The 22,488-nt window shown below is 38.5% G+C and overlaps 1 protein-coding gene across 3 annotated transcripts in view; it reads left to right on the top strand.

Moving 5' to 3' along the window:
- Window positions 1–22,488, top strand: part of LOC114241653 (uncharacterized) — a 101,869-nt gene that overhangs the window by 56,027 nt on the left and 23,354 nt on the right. The window contains exons 3-5 of one of the 3 annotated variants that reach the window (XM_089737843.1): window positions 5,636–6,025; window positions 10,936–11,157; window positions 16,708–16,932. In XM_089737843.1, the coding sequence (XP_089593969.1) occupies window positions 5,636–6,025; window positions 10,936–11,157; window positions 16,708–16,932 (837 nt within the window). The remainder of the gene's footprint in view (window positions 1–5,635; window positions 6,026–10,935; window positions 11,158–16,707; window positions 16,933–22,488) is intronic. The other 2 variants (XM_089737844.1, XM_089737845.1) reach the window with 2 other exon arrangements.

Raw genomic sequence — 22,488 nt, 5'->3', positions numbered from 1 at the left:
CTAAGACCTCAGAACTCATATCTCAAGGTAGGTAGCGGTATTTATGTTGTAGATGTCTATGGGCTCCGGTAACCATTTAACGCCAGGTGGGCCGTCTACACACCGAAGCACAAAAAAAAGTTTTAAATCTTACAATAAAATATCAAGATGTCACTTGACATCTGACGATGAACATCAGCTCGATGTTAATTGAAATAGATCGAAGTAAAATAAATATTAACCATCGAATTGTTCGCTGTTGCATTACATCGACCTAACAAATCAGATCAGATGATGCCCGTTGACAGCTCTCTTGCGTAATCGATACGTACGCATTTGCGCATAATACAACGATAATCGAATTTTGCATTACAATGCGCCCTCGGTTTGACGATTTTTTTTCTATTTGCTCTCTTTTTTTTTCTACCTATGCTGATAGCCTTGAGAGGCTATTTCAGCTTCACCCTAACGTTTGTAGGTGAGCTCACGGGGCTCAAGCCGGAGAGTTGCTAACACTGACCCTAGCAAGACCACCAGATCGGAAACGCGACCCACTGAGAAGATCCGGCGAGAAACTCAGTGGGTTAAATTTGCTCTCATACCATACCGTGGTTATTATAGCGTGAATTTCTTCTCCATTCACTATTAAACGAGAGAGAGGTCAAATTCTGGTATAACAAGCGATTTCCTTACCCCATCTACCTACATATAATAAGCTTCGTGGCTTAAAGGATAAGACGTCCGGTGCATTCGTATCGAGCGATGCACCGGTGTTCGAATCCCGCAGGCGGGTACCAATTTTTCTAATGAAATACGTACTTAACAAATGTTCACGATTGACTTCCACGGTGAAGGATCGAACATCGTGCAATAAAAATCAAAAACTCGCAAAATTATAATTTGCGTAATTACTGGTGGTAAGACCTCTTGTGAGTCCGCACGGGTAAGGTAAGTACCACCACCCTGCCTATTTCTGCCGTGAAGCAGTAATGCGTTTCGGTTTGAAGGGTGGCGCAGCCATTGTGACTATACTGAGACCTTAGAACTATATCTCAAGGTGTGTGGCGCATTTACGCCTGTGCATTTACAGGTGGGCTGTGAGCTCGTCCACACATCTAAGCAATAAATAAAAAAAAGCTTATTTACTATACTTTACTTATATACGAACTTAGTCGGTCAGGCTGTCGAAAACTGATCCATGATTTGAAATAACGGTCACGCGGTCGACCTAACCTAACATGTAGGTGAGCTCACGGAGCTCAAACCGGAGTGTTGCTAACACTGGCCCTAGCAAGAGCCGTGCTTCGCAGAATCTACCACCGGATCGGAAACGCGACCCACTGAGAGATCCGGCGAGAAACTCAGTGGGCTGTGTCTGAGGGTTAATTTACTCGTCCAGCCCTTCGTCGCAAGCGACGGGTTCGACGAGAACGATGACCGGTGCTTGAGGTACCTAGAAGCACCGTTAGTGGATCTTGAGGATCCGTAATGACGTGTTTTGGACTGTTTACCATTTGGTCTACAGGATCGGGTATGTAGTTTCTAGCGGCCACGACAAGAGTCGTTCTCAGGGTTCTCATGTCCTACCACTTTCTCAAAGTGGCGCAATGATACCGACTGCAGATATAGACTTAGGTTCTACCCAGAACGAGCTAAGCATAAATACTTTTTGCTTCGCTTTTCATTTAGACAAAGGCAAAGGTAACTGAATCTCAACAGCCAAGTTCTTCACGATACAATCCCGAAATTATTTACTAATAACGCAACGAAATAATGATATTGACGTAAACGATATAAAAAAAAATTGTACGGGACGAATTTGAAAATTAAACAAGCTCGCATAAAAATTGTAGGAATTAACTGTCAATTCATTGAACTGTTTAGAGGTAATCGAGATTTTCATGGGTTTGCCCCTTTGCCTTTTCATGGGTTCTGTCTCATGCGAGGTTCGGACACGGGTTGTTGAGCGACAGGAGGTTTTAGTCAGTTCGTCAGTTCGACTCCGACATGCCCCGCCCTCCATCCCCAGGGGAGGGCGGAAGTCCGGCGATTACCTCCTGACCAAAAAAAAAAAAAAGAGGTAATCGAAATGCCACGTAATACATCGTATATGCTTCATTTTACCGCGTTTTCTCGCTCTACCATAGATGCTAAACGAATAAAATGCCACCATTTATTCCTTAACTATGTGTTGAGTAGTCAACGAAGCTACTTCAGCTACGTATGGACGGGGAAGTGAGCTCACGGGCTCAACCTGAGAGAATTTGCTAACACTAGAGCCCTAGGGAGAGCAGTGCTTCACAGAATCTACCACCGGATCGGAATCGCAACCCAATGAAAAGATCCGGCGAGTTACTCATTGGGCTGTGTCTATGGTCTAGTTGGAACGTATGAATCAGTATGTTCCGAAAGGATATGCTTAGGTAAACAGCGGCTGTGGGTTGCCTCGTCATCTAGGTCAGTCATTTAATTAGAGGCTTTTTCGAAGAAGCATTTTGATTCTCACTTCAGTTACGTAGAGACTCCGTATGGAGGTCTTCGTGAGGATCTAAATTCCTCACGTATCACGGCGCTCCGATCGCTATCCTATAGAAACGGGATTGGATGACTTGAAAGGAAAAGCCACAATTATTACACGTTAAAACCTGGAAAAACAAGGCATTGTTACGCGCTGGGGTTCGGGATATATAAAATTCTACCGAAGTACAACTTAATTAAACTGTATTTGCACTTAGGACATTCACAGAAAACTTTAAAATACTCATTTCACTTCTTCCGCTTCGCTTCAGGTGAACCGTTCGCTGTTTCGCTTCGAGTACTTCCGATTACTGACTGACTGTGTGTCATCCCTGCAACGCTTTTATAGTCGATACGACATCCCTAGAATCGTCGAGAACATTCCTCACAAGTCGAGTACCTTCGATGAGTGTTTCCGCTATCTGACAATAGATGGCGTTGTACTTCTCGAGCGCTCTGGGTGTTACTAAATCCTTCGAGTTTCGTTCGGCTATTCGGCGACAGATGGCGTTACTCTTACCGTAGTAACAATATTAACAAACTAAGTCACGCAACGAAATCACGTAACGTCGTGACGTTTCCAAATATGTACATATAAATTTGACTGCATCAAAATGAGTGAAACCGCTAGTAAAAGTAATAAGTGTAAGTAAATTAAGATTACATCTTAAAATTCATGATTACATATAAAAGAAATATGAAGATATTACAGTAATGCATTTCTCTTAGATTTTAATTTAAATATGAATGCGATAGAACGCGACAGGGCACACGATTTTCATGCGGTTAACTTCAACGCCCAACTGAGCAATTCGGCGCGTACGGTGTTCTGTTCTGTGACAGATATTATTTATTCTTAAGTAGCGAAATACAATGACCATTGTGATTTCACTGTATAAAAAACATCTATTTCTGGAAACAGCTCGAGCGCCGTCCGGCGTGCGTTAATGGTACTATCGTAGAACCCTTCATTGTAGCATGAACAGCAACTATACCAAGTTTTTTAAGTACCGGTTTAAATTTCCCATAGTTTCACTGCAATCGGATCAACGATGCGAGAATGCTTTCGAGACAAACATTAATCTATCTTTAAATACATATTTAATAAATAAATAGTACCGTAAATGAAACGTTTAGATTTTGAATACAGCGCCATCTATTAAACAAGAACTAATCCTGAACACTGAACCATCATATCGATTGGCTAACTTACACTACAACCCACTGAGTTTCTCGCCTGATCTTCTCAGTGGGTCGAGATTCCGATCCGGTCGTAGATTCAGCGAAGTACTGCTCTTGCTAGGGTTAGTGTTAGCAGTTCTCCTGTGAACTCACCTACCGGTCCGCTTGAAGTTGGAATAGTCCCTTAGGCTACCAATGAATAGGTAGAAAAAAACAAAGAAAGCTAACTTATACCACCATATGTTAGAAATTTAGAGTTTTCGTAGCTAGTGGAATAACTCTTTGTCATACATTAAACAAGTGATTCGCAATAAATAAATACAATATATGATTGCAAATTGAGATAAAAAATCCAATCTTTCAATTTTGTGGTCGTCGTGGCCTAACGGATAAGACGTCCGGTGCATTCGTGTTGAAGCGATGCACCGGTGTTCGAATCCCGCAGGCGGGTACCAATTTTTCTAATGAAATACGTACTCAACAAATGTTCACGATTGACTTCCACGGTGAAGGAATAACATCGTGTAATAAAAATGAAACCCGCAAAATTATAATTTGCGTAATTACTGGTGGTAGGACCTCTTGTGAGTCCGCACGGGTAGGTACCACCGCCCCGCCTATTTCTGCCGTGAAGCAGTAATGCGTTTCGGTTTGAAGGGTGGGGCAGCCGTTGTGACTATACTGAGACCTTAGAACTATATCTCAAGGTGTGTGGCGCATTTACGTTGTAGATGTCTATGGGCTCCAGTAACCACTTAACATCAGGTGGGCTGTGAACTCGTCCACACAGCTAAGCAATAAAAAAAAAATAAAAAAAAAAAAAAAAAAAAAAAAAAATTTGGAACGAAGCCCACATTTTGGAGAAAAATAACCTTAATTCGAACAGTTAGCTGTAAGTTCAATGTTTTAATTCCACTTAAATTAAGTTTACTCCACTGAAATAGCTGAAGAAGTTTTTTTGTTATAATTTTTTTTTTCTTCATATTTATGTAGTTTCAAAATGGCTCTCCTGTAAAGTTGCAAAATTCTCGCTTAAACCAAATTGTCTTTCATCCCTCGATATCTATGATATTAATCCTGATCTACAATGACAATTTTAATAAAAAAATATTAAAACTACACACTAGCCACCTATTGTCTATACTAATATTATAAAGAGGAAAGATTTGTTTGTTTGTTTGTATTGAATAGGCTCCGAAACTACTGAACCGATTAGAAAAATTATTTTACTGTTTGGAAGCTGCACTATTCCCGAGTGACATAGGCTATAATCTTTTATTAAAAAAAATTAGGGATCCTTACTAAAACTCCAATAATGTAACCCAAAGGTGTAAAAAAATTACCTAAAATATACTTTACATCGCGTGTCCTGCGAAAACTATTAATGATAGGATAAAATAATCCCTCTACCAATAAATAACGAACTTTTAGAATAGACAGACAGCTTAAGCGAACCCGGTACGATTAGTGGCCGTTAAATCTTATTCGAAATGAGCTTACACTAAATGCTTCGTACATATGTATATTTTAAATCTCAATTAATTTTTAGTACTGCACTGTACATCGATCGGGCGTGTCGATATGATATATATCAAAACACTCGTAATCAAGGTATTAACTCGGCATTGTACGTTGAACTAAGAAAGAATTCGGTTCTTTTTTTCATACTTATTCTAGTAATAAGCAATAAAAAAAAATACGCTCACGCTACCTACTGAACGACAAAAGTTAAGCCTTCAAAACACGGTCACTTAGCACTCACTTCCTTAATACAACGCTATTAAGACCTATTAACCTATTAATACCTTTGCAATGTAATTGCAGCTATTTTTAAATACAAGTTGAAAGGAATTTAATAAAATATTTTTTTTTTCTTAACACCCCTGCTCGCCTCCTCATTCTCATCACATTATCCGTTCAATTCGCTAAAACGTTAACTAAATCTCTGTTGTTTCAGTCGCGGCCTGAAACTGCGTCAGCTGACCGACGGCCGCCATTTTGTTCAAGTGATTTACTCGCAAAATGGCGTCGTACAAGACTGCGAATACGTGACACGACCGAAATCGGCAAGGGACTTCTTGAAAACGCTCAGGAGAGAATTGAAAACGGCATTGGACGAGGAAAGATTCAGAATACAGCATGAGGACACAGATTATTCGGATGATGAGAAGTTTTTACGTCATTATAGGAATGTTAGTTTTCGTTTGTTGGTGAAAAACGAAGCCTTGCCTCGAGAGGTTGCTAATTGGCTTGACTACGACCAACTCAAGCTTCAGTGCTTGAGGAGACATGAAGAATTAAGGCACATTCTAGAAAATCAGAGTCAGATCTCCGATAACTCCATAAGGTATATTATCTGTAGCTCTTATTAACTTTTCCTAATATTCGAACAATTCAATAAATACAGGGTGTAAAATTATCATTAATGTGAAACAAAATGGCGGTCATTTCGCATATATGGAATTAAAATGCAAGAAGTTGAACGTTCACAACGCAATAGTAAAGAATTTAAGTAAAAATATATTAAAATAAAAATGAAACATTTGTCTAGAATTAGGGATTTGATTATTTAGCAATTTGTAATAAAGAAAATTTCTCAAATTAAATTTAATTAGTAGGCAGCTGCTTGGCTGTATGCAGCACAGCATCTGGCATTGCTGACGTCCATGGGCGACGATAACCACTCACCATCAGGTGGGCCGTATGTTCGTCTGCCTACACGGGCAATAAAAAAAAAAGTCTGCCTAAAAGTCAACATAAAAAAGTAAATATATTATAAGCGACCTTTTCGGAACAAGTTTTATGTGAACAACTAACTATACCTAAATAGAATGTAGAATGAAAGTCCAGAGATAAAATATTCGAACCACAATAATTCAGTATACAAGTATTCAGGTCCCGTGAACCCGTAAACAAAAGTGAGGGTAATTGACGTGTTTCATGTGCGACCCTTGACCAGTGTCAGATCAACTTTGCATTGCATTGCGTGCAGCGCAAAAACCAGTGAAAAGCTTTTGTTTGATAATCTGGAATGACCAGCCCACGAATGAATCGTTTACACCCTGTATTTAAAAATCATATTTATGTACATTAAAATTAAGTTCAATATCACTAGCAGAACTACTAGATTTAAATACTTTTTGACATTAAACGCACAAGATCGGGATACGTTCTAGTTTTAAATATATTTAAAAATAATGATTAGTGGGTACATAATTAGCACACATTTTCATTGATTTCAATGAGACCATATTTAATGAACATAAAATTACATCTAAAAATCATGGTTCTGTTAAGTATGTGTAATGGCGATTTTTTTTAAACAAGTATCGAGGCTTTAGCTTTTAATGTCTATATTTAAATCAAAGATTTTCCTGCGCGCCATAAAGTGAAAGTTTATGAACATCGATAGTCACTTTTTTTTTCTAAAACGTAAAGACTAACAAACCGTTATGTCTGGTGCCTCGGATTTAAAAAAATAATAATATTATATGAGACATTAATCATTGCTTGCTACGGGAAACGAAAAACTTAATTCTAATTAAAATATGAAATGGAAAAATATATGTAATGCTTCGAGAAATAAAGTTTAGTATTGTTTTGCCTATAACATTATCGATGTCCATAAAATACGGTAACGATTAACCATTAGATTTGCAGTAAGTTCAATTACCTATGCTTTTTTAAAATAATGTTATTGACTTCTCGTTGTTCCGAAAAAACATGGCCGCCATAAAGCCGCCATTATTTTAAACGCGTCTTACATATTAATCTAAAAATGTTTTTTTCCGTTGAATTGAACTAACTGTTTATTTAATGCTGCTTTTTTCATTTAGATCACTTAAAAATGGAACCACTGTCAAATCATCTTATCATTTAAAAAAAAAAAACTAATTTAAAACAAATACACGTTTTAAATTTTTTATCCTGCAAAGAATTTTTTGGAGGTCCATATTAATACTGAAACAAAATAATTAATAAACCATTTTTACTAATTCCCTTATTTCCATGTGTATGCAAGTATAAACAATGCCAATAAAATTACGTAGGTATAATTGTATTTCTGTTTCAAAACACTGATTTTGAGAACTACTATACCAGGAAGGGTATTGCGAGTCTTTGCCCATTGGTATTTGTTATTAGCTTAGTGTTAAGTCGCCAATAGAAATCATGATATATGTCTCAAGTATTTACGTAATCTAAAAATTTTGAGGTGCTTTAATTTTTTTGTTAATTTTTTTGATATTTAATTTAAAAAAAAATCGATAACTGGACTGCGGGATTCGAACATCGACACAGCCGCCTTGCTCGATACGACTTACATCGGACGTCTTAACACTTAGGGCACGACGACTTCATAACCAATTTTTATTTATTTATTTTTATGGCTTCGTTGGACGAGCTCACAGGCCACCTGGTGTTAAGTGGTTACCGGAGCCCATAGACATCTACAACGTAAATGCCGCCACCCACCTTGAGATATGAGTTCTAAGGTCTCAGTATAGTTACAACGGCTGTCCCACCCATCAAACCGAATCGCATTACTGCCTTACGGCAGAAATAGGCAGGGCGGTGGAACCTACCCGTGCGGAGTCAAGAGGTCTTACCACCAGTAATTACGCAAATTATAATTTTGCGGGTTTGATTTTTATTACACAATGTTTATTTATTCCTTAACCGCGGAAGTCAATCGTGAACATTAAAATTTGCTAAGCACGTACCTATTTCATTAGAAAGAGTAACAAAATAATAGCTAGTTCCGATTTGAAGTACATTACTATTGGAATATCGACCTTAGGTATATCTCCCTTAAATCTCAAGATGGATGTCGATGTTGTATTACCGATATTAATTTAACAATTTATTAGTACATTCTAACAATACATTATCCGGGGGCGTGTCGTTTGAGGCAGCAGACATAAAAGTTCCATCTCCCTCCAATGCCAGCTATTAGAAAGAGATGAAGTAGACTTCAAGCTTCGGGGATTTGTAATTCGAGCTTGACAAGCGTCTAGTATATTTTCGAACTACGCCGAAGGCATGATTGAAGTGAAACTTCTTTAGGTGCGTTGAGAGTAAAATTAAACTCGCGATAAATTCGTTACAGCTAGAGAGAAAGGATACAGTTTAGGGAGAGAGAGAGAGTGAGAAAATAGACAGAGCGTCTCGCGAACCACTCGACCGTGTGGAGGGGGAAAGGACAAAGCGAGCTAGGTCGTTTCTCTTATACACAGCATTCCCTATTACAGCAATTTGATTTAAAGAATGAAAAATGTAGAAAACCACAATACTTATACACCGCAAAAGAAGTTTCACTTCTTTCACGTACACCAAGTTGCACGCGAACCATTTTTTTTATCTATTGTATCTTCTTTATACTTAGCATTTCAAGCTCATTTCACTCTAAAACTTCAAGTCAATCTGTCTTTGTCTAACGAATATTAGTATACCTTGGCTGTATGAAGGAGAGAGAGTGAGAAAGGGATAGAGAGAGAGAGAGAGAAGGGGAGAAGTGAGGTGAACTTTCTGACCAGCAAGTTATAAATCACCAAACCACTCAAATAAGGCGGTCGTAGCGAACTGCATATCAACGTAGCAGACTAACGCCGCCGGTTTCACACATTGGCCCCAACATAGGCTCCAACGCCACTCGCCCAACGTGTGGATCTAGAATATAGCATTGGCCCCAACGTTCGCGATCCTTCCACATGCTGGCGCTTTGCTCAGTCCTATTGCAACACGCATCGAAGTTGCATGTCGCGGTGTCATCCACCATCTCCTTTGTCGTGGATTTTTTATTTATTTTCAATAACAAATATAAATTATACACACTCAGTACTATAAGAGCGCTTAGAGCAATTTCAATTTCAGTATCGCACATCTCCACGTTGGCTCTGACGCAAAGGAACTAGTATAACAGCCAACGTGTGGACACTTCACCAATTTAACCGCTCAACGTTGGTAGCAACGTTGGGGCCAACATGTGGAGCCGGTGTAATCGAGTTCAACGATTTAATCTATGGAGGGTAGAACTAAAGAGCACAGTCTGGACTTTTTGGCGGGAACGCGAGGAGTGAAGTTGTGTGATTTGTTTTATTTTGTCTATTTAGTGTTTCTTCAGGTTTAAATGTCTAATAACGGTGGGTTATTAACTGTTTAATATCTGTGAAAGTGCACAAATGTGGGAAAATGAAACAAAGCCGCTGGACGTAACTTCTCGGGTTCCTCCAAAACGTCCACTGAAAAAATCTCAGTAAATGACCATCATTTTACTGAGAATGTACTTCATCCCATATCATCTCATCTCATTTCATGCTAAGTTTCATATTAATCAACTTCATTTCTTAATATCGTTGTTCATATTAAAAAAGTTTTCATTAAAATTAAAATAAGACTTGACCTAAAGGTCTTAGTTACCAGGTCATAAAATCCCTTTAAAAAAGAGTTTCGTTGTATTAAAAAGTGTCCGCTGAAAGGGAGCCAATTATGGTGATATGGTGGTTATGGTTAACATCACTTCAATTCAGCACAATTCGCTCCGTTTAAAACTGATTTCCAAAAAGTCCACTGAAAAGAGATTTTTTCAGTGGACTTTTTGGAGGATCCCGAGAAGCTACGTCCAGCGGCTTTGTTTCATTTTCCCACATTTGTGCACTTTCACAGATATTAAACAGTCAATAAACCACCGTTATTACACATTTAAACCTGAAGAAACATACTTAAATAGAGAAAATAAAATAAATCACACAACTTCACTCCTCGCGTTCCCGCCAAAAAGTCTCTCTTCGAAATCACCCCTTTCGCCACCATAGATAATACACGCTCATTAAATTGACACAATATTATTCCTTCGTGGTGTACGTAAATCATTTACAAAATTAGTGCCCGTATGCAGGATTCGAACACGGAGACAGTCACGTCGCTAGATGCTAATTAATTTACCGGCCGTCTTATCCTTTAGGCCACGACGACTTCTGGCGTTTTAACTCTAAAATGCTACTCGAAAAAACACAGGATATTAACAGTTTTAATGCTGAGCTTATTTTTACATATAAATTAACGAAAAAATTGCGCAAATAATCGGTATAGCGACGCTCCGCACTTTAAATACCTTAACAGTGGGTCGATCTATCGACGGCTCGCTCTCAAAGGGCTATCGTTTGAGAGGTGCAGTGGACGGACATCTTTATCCAACAATGAGTAATGATGGGGCGATTGTGTTAATAAAGGAATTGGCAAAGGAAACGTTTGTGTCAGGTCGCGGAGGTCGATCAGAGAGAATTTCATACTGCCAGGGACTAAATGGTGCGGGGCCGGTCAGCTGGCTTCGGACTATGAGGAGCTGGGAGACGAGACTGCCGTCGACCGCTGTTGTCGGAAACACGACAACTGCCAAACGAACATCGGCAATTTCCGGCGCCGCTTCGGGTACTTCAACTACAGACCGTATACGATATCGCACTGTCGCTGCGATAGGAGGTTGGTCGGTTTTTTTGTTTTTTTTTTAAATTTCGCACGTTCCAAATTCGAATTGGTAACGGTCGTTTTAAATTTAGAATCGTTGAAAATTCGTTGTTTTGGTTTGGTTTTTTTTTTGGATCTGACACATTGGCACCGGGGGTTTGCATCATCTGTATCTATTCATACATTTTCACGTTTTTGTATATATTGTGGATGATGGTTTGTTTGTATGTTTTCGTCGGCGTGTTTTGATTGGCGTGTAGAGGTTTTGGGTCAGGTTCAGCCTTCGGAATCAAAGACGTTCATCAATAGTGAAAAACTGCCACGCGGTTCCCAAACCGCCAAGCCTTGAAGGGGCACTTAATGAAAACCGGTGGCTTTGATTGAACCGGCTTTACGAATCGCCGTGATGAAGGACCACTTCTTCCAGAGCTGCACCCCAGCAGACCAGAGCCTTTCTTGCTGCTTAGAAAGAGGTAATAAATAAAAATAAAAATTTGATTTCCCATCGCGTTTAATACCGCAACGGTTAGTACTTGGCATAGGCGCGTAATGATTATGTGTCAGTCTAGAATATCACCACCTTGTATCGATTAGCTAACGAACTAGCAATTATCAAAGGCTATAAGACTCCGGGATGGCGGCGGGACTCTGGTTGTAGTAATTACGGCGAGTACCCCCCTACTCTGTCTGGGGTCTGACCCCACACGAAAGTCAGACGTCGGGTGGGAGAGGGCAATGGGAGTCATGAAATGGGTAAAGCCTTAAAACACCTTTCGGCACGCGGTTCGCTTCTAACATGTGAACCGTCAAATCCCAGAACTCTTTTTCAACCCATGTCCACCCAATGCTGAGGGTAGGTCTCTTCGAATTCACCCCATTCCCTTCCGTCCCTTGCCTTTCGCATCCCACAAACCCCGAGCCAATCCACACAAGCTGGGCCTTGTAAATTACAGGCACAGTAAAATATACAAAAAAGACATCGAACGCCAATCAGTTCGAAGCGTTACTTAATAATACAAATAACCGTAATAAAAACATAACAAAGTGATCTATGGTACGTTCCGAAACGCCATCGACGTAATATAATTTGAATATTCCGCTAGAAATAAAAAAAACAAGCATAACAAATTAAAACTTACAGAGCTGAAGGATATAGTTTAAGAGGTAACCACCAGAACTGAGGTGAATGCAATTAAACACGTTTCTAAATATATGTCCACTATTTGGGAGTTAACTACGAAAGAAAGATCTTCCATCGAGCGGGTGATATTGCTCGGTATACCGACGGTCCGTATGTTGTTGTTTGGAACTTTTATATATGCAAGCTTATCTTGAGAGCTTCGTGAGCGAGATTCAGGCATCAGTCAAATATCTTGTATTCTATGATAGCTTCTTGCCACTGCAATTTTCTGGAAGCTTGCTGTTCGCCCCGCCCGCATGCTTCCCCCTCAAAGACCCACGAGGAATAACAAATAGTGATGTACGCGTTATACAGTTTAGCCCACAGACACAGCCCAGTGAGTTTCTCGCCGGATCTTCTCAGTGGATCGCGTTTCCGATCTGGTGGTAGATTCTGCGAAGCACGGCTCATGCTAGGGTTAATGTTGACAAAGTCTTTCAGATTGAACCGCGTGAACTTTGCCTACACGTTCCGTGAAGCTAGTAGAACGAATTGAGGTTATTAGCAGTAGGAAAAAAGTTAGGAATCAAGTCTGCAGGTCGGTGGTAGCATTCAATTTGTGGTTATGTCCATGGGCTCCAGCACTTAACACCTTGTCCACCGATCTAAGTAATGATATTACTGGTGGTAAAACCTCTTGTGAGTCCGCGCGGGTAGGTACCACCACCCTGTCTATTTCTGCCATGAAGCAGTAATGCGTTTCAGTTTGAAGGGTGGGACAGCCGTTGTAACTATACTTGATACCTTAGAACTTATATCTCAAGGTGTGTGGCGCATTTACGTTGTAGATGTCTATGGGCTCCAGTAACCAAATAGCACCAGGTGGATTGTGAGCTCGTCCACCCATCTAAGCTATTGCTATAAGAAATATATTTTAAACTCTTTTGTTTTTAAGATTTTTTCTTCAGTGTCATGGAGTGAAGTCTGTCATTCAGTAAAAAGAGAATACAGTTTTGTATAGTTGATTAATACTGTTTACTATTTAAATTTTTGTATTCATTTTTAAAGAGCTTCAGGGTTTTCAATGTTTTTGTTCTTATTACTTTGTTATTATTACACAAAACACAATTAAGTATTTTATTGTTTATCCATTCTGAAATACTCCTATTTTCTAGTTTAAGTCTAGTATACTTATATATCGTCCATTGATCGTACGAAGCGTTTTTATTACCTAAACGGGAATCGAACCGGATTTATGACTCCTCGCGTTTACGATTCGATACAATTATAATCACTAAACATAAAGTGGTCCATTTTTTAGTGATGTCTAAGTGAAATTCTGTTTTACTCAAAAATAGATTCATACTGAATAAGTAGATGTAAATTCGTGTGAATTAAAAACGCGTATTATTGGCCAATGTTGATTGTATTTTTATTCTACTACAAGATGACCCGGCAGACTTCGTAGTGCCTCAATCGATAAATAAAAGACCTAAACTTTTGTATAAAATAAACTTAAAACAAACAAAAGGTATCCGTCGGATGGGGGACACATCAAAGGAAAAACAAAATTGTTATTTTTATTTAATTCCGAGCATTTTTATATTTTAAACCTTCCTTTTAAACCTTCTCTGGACTTTTACAAATAGTTTAAGACCAAAATTAGCCAAATCGGTCCAGCCGTTCTCGAGTTTTAGCGGGACTAACGAACAGCAATTCATTTTTACTTAGTCTGGCCATAAATACAATGTTACAATTAAAATTATACAAAATATTACATTTGAATTTGGAATCTGTCATTTTTATATGATTGCTCATTGAGTTTTCTCATTTTGGCGTTAATACATTGTACAATATTTTGCGATATTAAAATGGAGTGGGGTGATAAAGAGAACCGAATCGCTGTGATTGCAATACATAAAGTAGGTATGGAGCCAAATGCATTTTTTAAAACTCTCCATACGCTTGGTATTAGTAAAATGTTTGTGTGCCGGGCTATTAATAGGTGCAATGAGACCTCCTCTGTTTGTGACAGAAAAAGATCTGGCCGTCCACGTAGTATTCGTACGAAAAAGGTGGTCAAAGCAGTAAGGGAAAGAATTCGAAGAAATTCTGTCCGAAAGCAAAATATTTTATCTCGGGAGATGAAGATAGCATCTAGAACCATGTCGCGTATTTTAAAAGATGACTTAGGACATGCAGCCTATAAGAGACGTACTGGTCATTTCTTAACTGATAATTTAAAAGAGAATAGGGGGGTAAAATCGAAACAACTACTGAAGCGGTACGCAAAGGGAGGTCATAGAAAATTTTTGTTTACGAATGATTTTTTTTTACAATTGAGCAACATTTTAACAAACAAAATGACCGTATTTATGCTCAAAGCTCTAAGGAAGCTTCCCAATTAGTGGACAGAGTGCAACGTGGGCACTATCCAACTTCAGTGATGGTTTGGTGGGGTATTAGCTATGAAGGAGTGACTGAGCCATACTTTTGTGAAAAAGGTATCAAAACATCGGCACAAGTATCAAGATATCATTCTTGAGAAGTTAGTGAAGCCCCTTAACAACACCATGTTCAATAATCGAGAATGGTCCTTCCAGCAAGACTCGGCGCCAGGTCATAAAGCTCGGTCTACGCAGTCTTGGTTGGAAACGAACGTTTCGGACTTCATTAGACCTGAAGACTGGCCGTCGTCTAGTCCCGATCTTAATCCGCTGGAATATGATTTATGGACAGTTTTAGAGAGTACGGCTTGCTCTAAACGCCATGATAATTTGGAGAAATGTTGAAAATGAAACATGAAAAAATTTTTCGTGTTAGACTGGAACCGTGCTGTAGAAAATACCGCGTTGTCGGAGGCTCACCTGAACTCTGTATTTAATGTCTTCTAATTCGTACACTAACCACAGATCAAACTCAAATACAAGATATTATTCCGATTGAGACCTTTAGACAAATTAAGTTCACTGATGAACTTGGAATGTTCACTGGGAATGAGGCGGTCGCTCCTGGCCTTTTCATTTTTAAATTATTTTTTTTATTGTATTTTTTGACTTGTTTTTTCGTTTATTTGTAAAATTTTTATTTATTAAAAAAAAAGGAATATTTGAGAAAAAAACAAAAAAAAAAGCCCGCTGAGTTTGTTTCGCCGGTTCTTCTCGGGACTGTGGCTTTTTTTGGAACCGGTGGTAGAGTTAACATTGTTATTTATATTTTGACATTCAACAAGTGTGTTATACTGACATCTAAATTGAAATAAATGATTTTGAATTTGATAAAACTCGTAATTTCACATCGAAAATCAGTATTAAAAACATCGAGTGAAGGAAGGGTCGATACAAAAAAAAAAACAACTAAAATCGTAATTAACCAATTAGAATAATGTGACGGCGATTTCTCGTAAACTTAAACGTATTAAAACAACAATAAAATACGCTGGCGTAAAACTCTAATTAACATACCAATTAAGGGCAGCAGTGTTTAATTATATCAAACAAAAAGAAAGTAATAGTTGCAATAATTAATAACCATTTCAAATTACGTTCGTCGTCGTGGCTTAACGGATAAGACGGCTGGTGTGTTCGGATCGAAAGACGCAATTGTGCCCAAGTTCGAATCCAGCTGGCATTTTTTTTATTAATTTTTTTATTAGTTAATTTATGTCCACAAATGACTTACAAAGGGCATACAAAGCCATGACAAAGGGATACTGACGATCATATAATAACTCAATGAGGTGGCTATTACAAATTTTAATGACTATTGACGTTATATTGATATTATTTTGATATAAATTAGCACTAAAACAGTTTTATTTTTAATTGTTAATTTCAAAACTATTTCTATTTAGTTTTTTTATTAGAAAATCTACATATTGACGTACATAGCTGCAAATGTTCTCAAAGTTCATTGACGAATGTGACGTTACAAATTAGTATTATTATGATATTAATTAAGGTTAGCACAATTGTATTTATATAATATTCTTAATTCGCTAATTTTAAAAACAATTCCGTTTAATGTTTCTTGGAAAATCGAAAGCCGCAATTTGAGTCCGCACGGGTGGGTACCACCACCCCGCCTATTTCTGTCGTGAAGCAGTAATGCGTTTCGGATTAAAGGGTGGGGTAGCCTATGTAACTATACAACTTATATCTGAAGGTGGGTGGCGCATTTACGTTGTAGATGTCTATGGGCTTCAGTTTTTTTTTTTTTTTTTTAACGCTGGGGAATCCGGATACCCGGTCGAGGGGGGTAACGGACCGGGTTATGTCGGACTCCAGCGCCTCCTGAGAGGAAGAAGGGGAGAAGAGAAGGGCCGAGGTCCTTCACCTCCCCCAATTTCTCACAGGAGGGCTTCAGTAATCTAAGGAATAAAAACAAAATTAAACATAAAAAAACGATCGAAATAAATGAGGTATATAATAAAAATTCCGTCTCAGACCAAAGCGAGAAGTTTTGGAACTTCTCCGAGTGCCGGGGACGAAATGGTGCGGGAAAGGATTTTCGGCAACGAAGTACTCCCAGCTGGGCCGGTACACGCGCACGGACCGCTGCTGCAGGGTCCACGACCTCAAGTGCCCCTTCTGGATTGGCGGGATGGAGAGAAAATACGGAGTCTACAATTGGCGCGTCAATACGCTGATGCATTGCAGATGCGACGAAAGGTTTGTCCCGCCTCGCAGATTCGACGTGACGCCATTTTGTTGACGCCATTTTTTTGATGCCATTTTGTTGACGCCATTTTTTTGATGCCATTTTGTTGACGCCATTTTGTTTTGTGTGTGTGTGTGTTTTTTTTGGCACGTTTTGTTTTCGCTTCGTTTGCATAATTGCTTTGTATTGTGGAACTATTTTATCTTTATATTTAGCTTATGGTTATTGAGGGTAGAAGTAATGAGCACGATCTCAGTGTATTAAAAAATGTTCGCTGAAAAGAAGTCAATTAGGGTGACGCTATAATAGCAAATGGAAAGATTTTAAAAACAGTGCCCTATTTTTTTTCTGCTTTTTTCCCTACCTATGCTGATAGCCTTGAGAGGCTATTTCAACCTAACATGTAGGTGGGCTCACGGGGCTGAAACCGGGAGTTTTACTAACACTGGCCCTAGCAAGAGCAGTGCTTCGTAGAATCTACCACCGGATCGGAAACGCGACCCACTGAGAAGATCCGGCGAGAAACTCAGTGGGCTGTGTCTATGGGTTAATTCACTCGTCGAGCCCTTCGTCACAAGCGACAGATACACTTCACTCTGTTTAAAACTGCTATACTCATATCGTTTCCACTTCCAACATTAGCGCTGTTCCGGTGAGTCTTCCAACAATAGCTTGATGTTTACAGGCGGACATATCTTCAACGTGTTCCCTATACAAGATGGCGCTCCTTGCCTCTACCCTCCATATTTATGGTGTAGGTGCATTTAAATTTGTTATATTTTGAATTTTAATAATAATATGATGATGATGATGAATTAAAAAAATAATTAAATATTTTACTATACTCCTATCCTATAATACAATCTCCAGTCTTTTTTAATAAGTATTTTTATTTTAAATGTTTCTTCAGTTTATTAATTACTATGCTTTTTGGTGTTGTTCTATATCTGTTGTATATACTAAATAGTTTATTTTTATTCTATGAAGAAAACTTAGAACGTAGTGTTGTTATGTTTATATTTGCAGTCACTGCTTTATTGCAAATAAGTTTTTATAACTTTAAAGTACGGCGGTCGAGAGAAAGCAATATATGCAGCCCTTAATTGAGCGAAACATCACAATATTTATCCCGAGTTCAATCATACCATAATATAATATACCTAGTCAGGTCATAAGTATTGTCACACAGTAAAAACTTTTCTTTTAGAATGCTGGCCCCAAAAAAGATTATTGAATTCGAATTTCGAATTGTTCATGAAAATAAAAATAGTATACATTTAGAATTTTACTCATTTTTAAATATGGAGTGGACGCTTAAAGAAGACCGTGTTGCAGTTATTGCGTTGCATCGTTGCGGCTACGCGCCAATTCAAATTTTTAACATACTGAAAAATTTGAATATAACCAAAAGATTCGTTTATCGTACCATCAAACGATACAATGAAGACTCTAGTGTAGATGACAGGTCAAGAAGTGGTCGCCCTCGGTCTGCTAGGACTCCAGCAGTGATAAAAGCTGTGAAGGTGCGAATTCAAAGAAATCCCAAACGTAAGCAGAAACTGTTGGCCCTTCAGATGGGGTTAAGCAGAACCACGGTGAAAAGGGTATTAAATGAAGACTTAGGGCTTCGGGCATATCGAAGAAAAACAGGACATCGTTTGAATGCTCGTCTAATGGACCTGAGACTGAAGAGATGCCGCGCTTTGTTGAAGCGGTACGCGGGAAAAAAATATCGGGAAATTCTTTTTTCGGATGAAAAAATTTTTACCGTAGAAGAGAGCTACAACAAACAAAATGATAAGGTGTACGCACACAGTAGTGAAGAAGCGAGCAACCATATTCCGCGTGTCCAACGAGGTCATTTTCCATCCTCGCTCATGGTATGGTTGGGAGTTTCTTATTGGGGCTTAACTGAGGTACATTTTTGTGAGAAAGGTGTAAAAACGAATGTAGTTGTGTATCAAAATACAGTCCTGACGAACCTTGTGGTACCTGTTTCTCATACCATGTTCAAAAACAGGCACTGGGTATTCCAACAAGATTCGGCGCCAGCTCATAGAGCGAAGAGCACACAAGACTGGCTGGCGGCGCGTGAAATCGACTTCATCCGGCACGAAGATTGGCCCTCCTCCAGTCCAGATTTGAATCCATTAGATTACAAGATATGGCAACACTTGGAGGAAAAGGCGTGCTCAAAGCCTCATCCCAATTTGGAGTCACTCAAGACATCCTTGATTAAGGCAGCCGCCGATATTGACATGGACCTCGTTCGTGCTGCGATAGACGACTGGCCGCGCAGATTGAAGGCCTGTATTCAAAATCACGGAGGTCATTTGGAACAAACTTTAGTGTCATAAAAATCTATGTTTTGTTAAGTTCATTTTGGTATATGAATGGTTACATAATGAATAAACTTGTTTCAATTATTTTACATTAAACATGTGACAGAATTTATGACCTGACTATGTAATAATATTATAAAGAGGAAAGATTTGTTTGTTTGTTTGTTTCGAATAGGCTCCGAAACTACTGGACCGATTTGAAAAATTCTTTTTCCATTAGAAGCCGACATTGTCCCTGACTACTACTACGGCTACGGCTACTTTTTTATTTATTTTTTTATTTTATTTTTTGGTTTCATGTGTGTTTTAATGTTTCCGAAGCGAAGCGAGGGCGGGTCGCTAGTACCTTAATACGTGCGTAAACAACAAGAATGTTGTAATGAAGAATGTACAACCACCTCAATTATATATGTAGGTAACGTCGTTTTAGATTATTAAGATATCATATCTGTCACAATCGCATACATTCAGTGGCCGAACTATACATATTATACCAATTTGCAGTCTAAATATTGGGACGCCATATTGAACGCCTTATTTAATAAACAAAATTAAATCCATGAAAATCCTAGCCATATCTCTTCGAATTACTTTTATTTCAATAATTATTTTCTTGAAGTAACGTTTCAGGTAGGTTTTTTTAAATATTTACCTTTACTTTTTTATTACTATTACATTGTATAGAATTACTATTAGCGTCAATTGATGCATGATTTGTTTAGTTAATTTTAGATTTTACCATAGTGAATACATACGTCATGTGTACCGCTATACTTGGTACCTGGAAGCGACATGTCTAGATGGTTCAGTAGTAGATTCTTTTTTTTTATTGCCCTTGTAGGCAGGCAGGATCTGCTTTTTAAGGTTTTTCTTCCTGAACTAACATAGCACTAAGCAAATTCGTGTAATGTGGGAGTATGGCCAAACCAGTTCCTTGTGGATAATGTCAACTCTTCCTTACAAATTAGAACCAACATACTATTTATTATACCCAACCATAAATATTTCACATCGACCTTTGGAAAGAGACAGCCGGCAGCTTCGTAGAGCGTTGTCTTTGTCGCACACTAACCTATGTTACAATTATCAGTTATTTTGCAAGATGCGCGATGGAACTATGATCGTGTAGTGCGACAGAGATAGCCCTCTACAAAGCCGAAATTAGCGGATCATCTACTTCTATGGGGCGATATGCAATATTTATCGAGGGCCGATGTAATGAATTGCTTTGCAGCAATAAGCTACCATTTACCTATGTGTGGAGATTTTTAAAACTTCCGACTCCGTTTTAATTACATGATGATGTAATTTTACATTTTTAATTAATTATTACAATAAATGATCGAGTTCTACATAGCGTGAAACGAAACGGAAAATGACGTTTGGCGTTTATGAACAATTTTGCATTATCTGTGCTTTCGGTCACTCGCCAACCACTTTGGCGCCTTTTGTAACTTTCTTTATTTTTCACGAATTCGTTACATAATTGTCAGACTAAAAATAAAATAAAATATTACTTCCATAAACCGATTGATATTAACTACTAGCTGATCCGGCAGACTTCGTAGTGCCTCAATCGATAAATAAAAGACCTAAGCTTTTGTACAAAATAAACTTAAAACAAACAAAAGGAATCCGACCGACGCCGCGACGTAGGACATATCAAAGGAAAAACAAAATTGTTATTTTATTTAATTCCGAGCATTTTCATATTTATCTACCTTTTAAACCTTCTCTGGACTTCTACAAACAATTTACGACCAAAATTAGGCATATCGGTCCAGCCGTTCTCGAGTTTTAGCGAGACTAACGAACAGCAATTCATTTTTATATTATTTAAAATTGTTTACATTAAGCACATTTTTTTCCTACCTATTCTAGTAACTTCGAGGGGTTATTCTAAATTCACCGAGCTAGTAGATGAACTTACGAGGCTCAAACCTGGAGTGTTGCTAACACTGGCTCTAGCAAAAGCAGTGCTTCGCAGAACCTACCACCGGATCGGAAACGTGACCCTTTTTTTAATTTATTGCCCTTGTAGGTAGACGAGCATACGGCTCAGGTGCTGGTGAGTGGTTACCGCCGCCCATGGACTTCAGCAATGCTAGGGGCAGAGCCAAGCCGCTGCCTACAAACTGGGAAGATCCGGCGAGAAACTCACTGGGCTGTGTCTGAGTGTTAATTCGCTCGTCTTACTTTTCAAAAACATTATATAATCGAATCGTAACGTCTCTCATAGAACATTGATAGAGACATATCAGTGGAAGAAGAACGTATAAAAAAAAACATTTGTTTTTTTTACGTCTTCTATAAAATAAATGGGTTATAAATGAAATAAAAAGGATTATGTTTCTGTCGTCGGGGGATATCTTAAGGGCTCTCTAGGAATAGGGAGAGGCGTGGAGACCTCGTTAAACCTTGAAATTTTTATAACTTAAAACAATATGGAATTCGTATTTTTGGCTGGAGATATTTTTTGTGCATTGGTTTTGTGGCAGCTCAGTTGATGTTAAGTGACTTCTCAAGCCTTATAGAAATTATAATTTGCCTAATTACTGATGGTAGGACCTCTTGTGCGTCCGCACGAGTAGGTACCACCACCCTGCCTATTTCTGCCGGGAAAGCAGTACAGCGTTTCGGTTTGAAGGGTGGGGCAGCCATTGTAACTATACTTGAGACCTTAGAACTTATATCTCAAGGTGGGTGGCGCATTTACGTTGCAAATATCTTTAGACTCCAGTAAACACCAGGTGAGCTATGAGCCCGTCTAGCCATATAAGCAATAAAAAAATTAAAAAAAACCCATGAATCGCTAGATCCATTGCTGACGATAGCCACTCAGGTGGGCCATATGCCCGTCTGCCTATAAGGGCAATAAAAAAAAACAATAAAAAAGAATAAGACATTTACATAAATACCTATGAAACACTAATACAAATTAAGTATATACAATTTTAAAATAGTACACTAACACAAATGCAGAAGAATGGATACTCCACAGTTTTCTGTGTTCCGAATGGTGAATCACAAAAAACAGCGATAGCATCGCGCGCAGCCTAATTGGTGGCCGTAAATTATTCGGAAACACTATATTGTCATATCGTTCGATAATGCATTTCGATATTATAATGTCACAATCGACATTCAAAAAAATCGATTAATGATCGAAAATAAATTGAAAATACATTCTCTAGCACTGAATTTTTTATCGCGTTTCTAGACAAG

Source organism: Bombyx mandarina, chromosome 24, assembly GCF_030267445.1.
Source record: "Bombyx mandarina strain Sakado chromosome 24, ASM3026744v2".
Taxonomy (NCBI): domain Eukaryota; kingdom Metazoa; phylum Arthropoda; class Insecta; order Lepidoptera; family Bombycidae; genus Bombyx; species Bombyx mandarina.
The sequence above is the reverse complement of the archived record's forward strand: the minus strand, read 5'-3'. Positions and strand labels throughout refer to the sequence as shown.